The 5,013-nt window shown below is 62.8% G+C and overlaps 1 protein-coding gene across 3 annotated transcripts in view; it reads left to right on the plus strand.

Annotated features, from left to right (window-relative positions):
- The first annotated feature begins 225 nt into the window (after positions 1-225).
- Positions 226-5,013, plus strand: part of AGT (angiotensinogen (serpin peptidase inhibitor, clade A, member 8)) — an 11,028-nt gene continuing 6,240 nt past the window's right edge. For 2 of the 3 annotated variants that reach the window (XM_008589969.1, XM_008589967.1), the window contains exons 1-2: positions 226-269; positions 3,367-4,231. In XM_008589969.1, coding sequence (XP_008588191.1) covers positions 3,403-4,231 — 829 coding nt within the window. In that variant the 5' untranslated portion in view covers positions 226-269; positions 3,367-3,402. Of the gene's footprint in view, positions 270-1,151; positions 1,304-3,366; positions 4,232-5,013 lie in introns of those variants that run through there. The other variant, XM_008589968.1, reaches the window with a different exon arrangement.

Genomic DNA, 5,013 nt, shown 5'->3' on the forward strand with positions numbered 1-5,013 from the left:
TCTTTCTGTCCCACGGTGACACAGCCTCGATCACCGTGGCTTCCTGGAAAGGGTCCCAGCATGAGCATCACTTCTGGCGTCCGTCTGTCCGTCCTCCCAGCCAGGCCTGGCTGCCAGCAGCCCCACCCCCGTGGTCTGGCCAAGTGATGTAACCCTCCAGCCTTGCACAGCACGGCCTGGGAACGGGGCCATCCCCGCCCCCGAGATATAAACAGGGCCCCGGGGCAGGCCAGGGAGAGGCGGCCCCTGCTCTGGGACTGAAGCGGAAGGTGAGCGGGCCCCCAGCAGCTCCCCCAGCCCCCGGCAGCTCCCTGGCCCCCAGGAGCTTCCCCGTTTCTCGGGCTGCAGCTGAGTTCTGGGCTGGGAGTCCAAGGCCAGGGGCTCTGGGGCAGGGGGAGGAGGAGACCTGCTGGAAGGGGCTAAACAGCCTTGGGGAACAAGGAGTGAGGGTTTGGTGGTGGCCGTGCCCCGCAGGGGACGTCCCCTCCGTAAGACTAGACATCCACATGGGGCTGTCCTCCCCGGGCCCCTGCTCTGGGTCTCACCAGAGGAACTGCCCTCCTAAGCTTTAGGGCAGGGGCCGGGTCCTCCGCTGCCTCTCAGCAGAGCTGGGGTCCTCGGGGGCAGAGGGGACTCGCCCAGGAGCAGAGTCCAGTGGCCGAGAGTCCATCGGTCCTCCCCCGTCAGGAGCAGCTGCTAGGCTCGTGCAGGCAGCAGGGCTGGCGGGGACGGGCCGGGCTCGGCCAGCCCCCAGCTGGGTCCGCACGGGGCTCCGGTAGGGTGGGCTGCCTCTGGTCCTGGGTTCAAGGCCGGGGCCTGTGGCATCAGGCTCAGTTCTTTGTCTCCTGAACCTCGATATGCTCGTGCATGGAGCGGGGCTGACAGTGCACCCAGGCCCTCTCTCAAGGGCTGTGGCTTGAACGGAGACGGCTGACAGGACACAAATGTGCTTTCTGACCCTCAGGACAAACAAAAGGGCAGATTCGGATTTCTTTGAAAGGCAGTATAGATGGGCGCTTAAGTGTGTGGGCTGCAGGGACAGGAGGTCTGGGTTTGGGTCCTAGTTCTGTCTCTTACCAGCTGTGTGACCTTGGGCAAGTCTCTGGGCCTCTCTGTTCCTCTGCAAAACAGCATTAATTGATTCACTACCGAGGACCCGCCATGCCCAGGCAGCACCTCGGGAACGGGGGTTGCATCAGTGGACAGAACAGCGTGAGGCCTGCTCTCGTGGGGCTTACGTCGTGGCAGGAGGGACAACACTAGGTGTAATAAACACGAACTGGACGACGCAGAGTGTTACGAGGTGACAAGTGCACCATGAAAGGAAAAGTCAGGTGGGACCAGAGGCGAGGGTCCCCGGGTGGGCGGACGGCGCAGGTGGAATACAGCGTTGGGGAGGGCGAGGGTTGTTTGAAGATTTGGTGGGTTGGTATAAGAGAAGCACCAGAGCGGCGCCTGGCAGGTGGCGGCACCATCAGCATTTGTGCAGAGACGCAACAAGGAGGGACACGCGGGGGCACTGCTGAGGGCGGAGGCCAGGAGGGGGCAGAGGAGGAGAGTGCAGCGGGGGGCCCAGGACCCTCATGGGGGACGGCAGTGGACCCCGCTGTGACAGACAGCACCTCTGCCTCGGGAAGGGGTGTGACACTGCGTCCCCCAGGACGGCGCCCGTGCCGTGCGGGAGCAGCAGAGTGGCTGGGTGGCCTCGGCCCCCCGCGGGCCCACGGCGCCTGCCAGGCGGGGCTTCTCCTGCAGTCCCCAATGATGTGACTGGACTTGGCCACTTTCACTGCTGTGACCTGCCAGCTCGGCTTGTCAGCACAGCCTGCCGGGAGCAGGGAGCGTTTTCTGTTCCGTTTTTCCACGTCCTGTGGGTTTCATGAGAGCAGTGGAGAGAGACAAATGCAAGGAGGGGAGGGCACGGGGGAGGCCGAGGTCGGAGGTCGAAGGTCCCCTGGCGATCGATGACTTAGAGCAGAACGGAGCACACGGGCATGTCGGCAGGTGCGCCGTGCTGGGGGCCCTGCTGGTTCCCAGGCCAGGACACAGGCCGCCAGCTGCCAGTGCCAGAGGGATGCTGGGTGTGCATGTGGAGGCAGGTAGTTTAGGCGTCAAGGTGACCTTGAGTCAGGGATGACATAGCACAGCTCCGAGGAAGCCCTGCACAGGGCTGGGAGGCCAGGGGCACGACAGGGGCAGGGGACGAAGGCCGAGCAGTAACAGGGCGCTGCCTGACGTTCCCCTGCAAGAGGTGGGTGACATGTGGTGCAAACTGCAGGAACTGAGCGAACGCATAGAATGAACTCCCACCCCCTCCTTGGAGAAGAGTCAGATGGAGTGAAGCAGCCAGGCTCTCAGGCCAGTCCCAGTGCCACTGCGGCAGTCGAGGCGGGGGCCCCGCCGGGATTTTGAGAGTGAAGGGCCCCGGAGCGCCTCCGAGCCACCCTGGTGGCCCATGTCTAGGGCAGGTGCTCTAAACCCTGGCTGCACATGAGAGTCATTTGGGAAGTTTAAAGAAAAAATTCCATATCTGGCCCCAGCACAGACCCGTGAATCCAGCTGGCGGTGAGTGCACACACAGGCGTGACGGTGGCAGTCCACAAGAGAGACCACCACGTGGTGACAGTTGAGAGTGGGTTTGGGGTGGAGACGGAGGAAATGTCTGGGCCTCAGGCTGAGCCCATGGTGATCAATCCTAGGGGTGACTTAGTTCCATGGGAAGCTAAAAATCTGTTCCCAGGCCAAGCCCAGAGCCATTTAATTAGCATCTGGCAGGGGGACTGCACAGAGTCCTGCTGACTGGCACACGCTCGGTGTCACAGGCAGCTGCATGTCTTACCTGCTACAGTAATAAGCACTACAGGCCGGGGGGCTCCAACGACACGCGGCCCTGGAGCCCAAAAGCCCGAGATCCAGGCGTGGCAGGGCGGGCTCCTCCTGAGGCCTCTCTCCTCGGCTTGCAGACAGTGTCTTCTCTCTGTGTCCTCACGTGGCCGCCCCTCTGTGTGTGTCTGTGTCCTCATCTCCTCTTCCTATAAGCACACCAGGCAGATTGGTTTAGGGCCCACCATATGATGTCACCTTAACTTGATTATCTCTGTAAAACCCTATCTCCAAATACAGTCCCATGCTGAGGTCCTGGGCTTAGGGCTTCCCCGTCTGTACTGGGGAGGGGCATGGTGGCGGCGTGTTTTGCACCTGGGTCCTACAGGCATTTTCCTTGGAGCTTTGAATCCGTGTCCTCTCTTTATCATTTGTAGACATGGTGGATTTCCCCTGGGCTAGACGGTGGCAGGGACAACTGAGAGTCTAGCTGGGGGCACCGAATCATCCCTTAACAATCACCTTTTGCCCTTCACAAAACAGTATTTCAGGTACGCAGAAGTGAGCGCCCCATCACAGATGGCTCCTGGCAGCGTGACCCTGAGGGCTGCCGTCCTCTGCCTCCTGGCCTGGGCCGGCCTGGCTGCGGGTGACCGCGTGTACATACACCCCTTCCACCTCCTCGTCCACAGCAAAAGCAGCTGCGACCAGCTGGAGAAGGCCAGCGCAGAGACACCCACGGACCCCACCTTCGTGCCGGTGCCGATTCAGACCCAGACGCCCCCCGTGGACGAGGAGGCCCTGTGCCACCAGCTGGCACTGGCCGCCGAGAAGCTGGGGGCTGAAGACCGGCTGCGGGCCACCAAGGTGGGGATGCTCGTCAACTTCATGGGCTTCCGCATGTACAAGATGCTGAGCGAGACCTGGAGCGGGGCCGGCGGGGCCGTCCTGTCCCCCACGGCTCTCTTCGGCACTCTGGCCTCTTTCTACCTGGGGGCCCTGGAACCCACGGCCAGCAGGCTTCAGGCATTCCTGGGCGTTCCTGGAGAGGACCTGGGCTGCACCTCCCGGCTGGATGGGCACAAGGTCCTCTCTGCCCTGCAGACCATCCAGGGCCTGCTGGTCGCCTCGGGCAGCGCCGGTGGCCGGGCCCGGCTGCAGCTGACCACCGTGGTGGGCCTGTTCACGGCCCCCAGCCTGCGCCTGAAGCAGCCCTTCATGCAGGGCCTGGCCCTGCTCACCCCCGTCGTCCTCCCGCGCTCTCTGGACTGGTCCGTGGACCCGGACCTCGCTGCCGAGAAGATGGACAGGTTCGTGCAGGCCGTGACCGGGTGGAAGATGCACAGGCCCCCGTCGGGAATCAGCGCAGACAGCACCCTGCTTTTCAACACCTATGTCCACTTCCAAGGTAAGGCAAGCCCTCCGGCAGCTGTGGCCCCGGTGGTGCCACATGGCGGCTGTCCTCTGTCCCTGTGGACTCAGAGAACAGCTGGGCTGGGCAGGCCGAGCCTGGGAGGGGCTGGGGCAGCCGTGAGGACGCGCCTGGAGACCACCCTCCAGGGGGAGGGGAGGGGCTGCCTGCTGGGCCCTTGGGTGAGCGGCCACCTGCTGCCCTACTACGTGCAGCTGTTACACTACACCCTCCTGCCTCCGTCACTCGGTCCCCTTACTACGCAGTGAGGACGGATGGTGACTTGGTTTATGAGGGAAGGAGAGACTCGGAGAGACCGAGTGCCTTGGCCCAGGTGCCAGAGCCACAGCAGGGTCCCAGGATTCACACCCACATCTCCTGGCCCCACAGCGCAGAAGGGACAGGTTTTTTTGCCTGGAGAAGGTCAAGGACTAGGATCACTGGCCCATGTGGCTTGATTCAATGACCTCCACGTGGGGGTGGGCGGCGGCATTCTGAAGAAATCCCCACTACAAAGGCTGCTTATTCACTCAACAAATACTCTCCGAGGGTTCGCTACATAAGACTCTGGGCCAGGTGTCCTGGGGTGCAAAGGAGGAGGTGTGGCCCTGACCCCAGGGTGCTTGTTCTATATCACTGGGACACTGAGCAGCAGGTAAAGTGCCCTATGAGGCTCGTGGGAAGGCCTCAGGACTGCTGGGAGAGACGGGATGGCCTGAAGTGGGCAGCCAGGGGACAGAAGAGCAAAGGTCGTGAGTGAAGCCTGCGGTGCTCAGCGC

Source organism: Galeopterus variegatus, unplaced genomic scaffold (genome assembly GCF_000696425.1).
Source record: "Galeopterus variegatus unplaced genomic scaffold, G_variegatus-3.0.2 Scaffold5783, whole genome shotgun sequence".
NCBI lineage: Eukaryota > Metazoa > Chordata > Mammalia > Dermoptera > Cynocephalidae > Galeopterus > Galeopterus variegatus.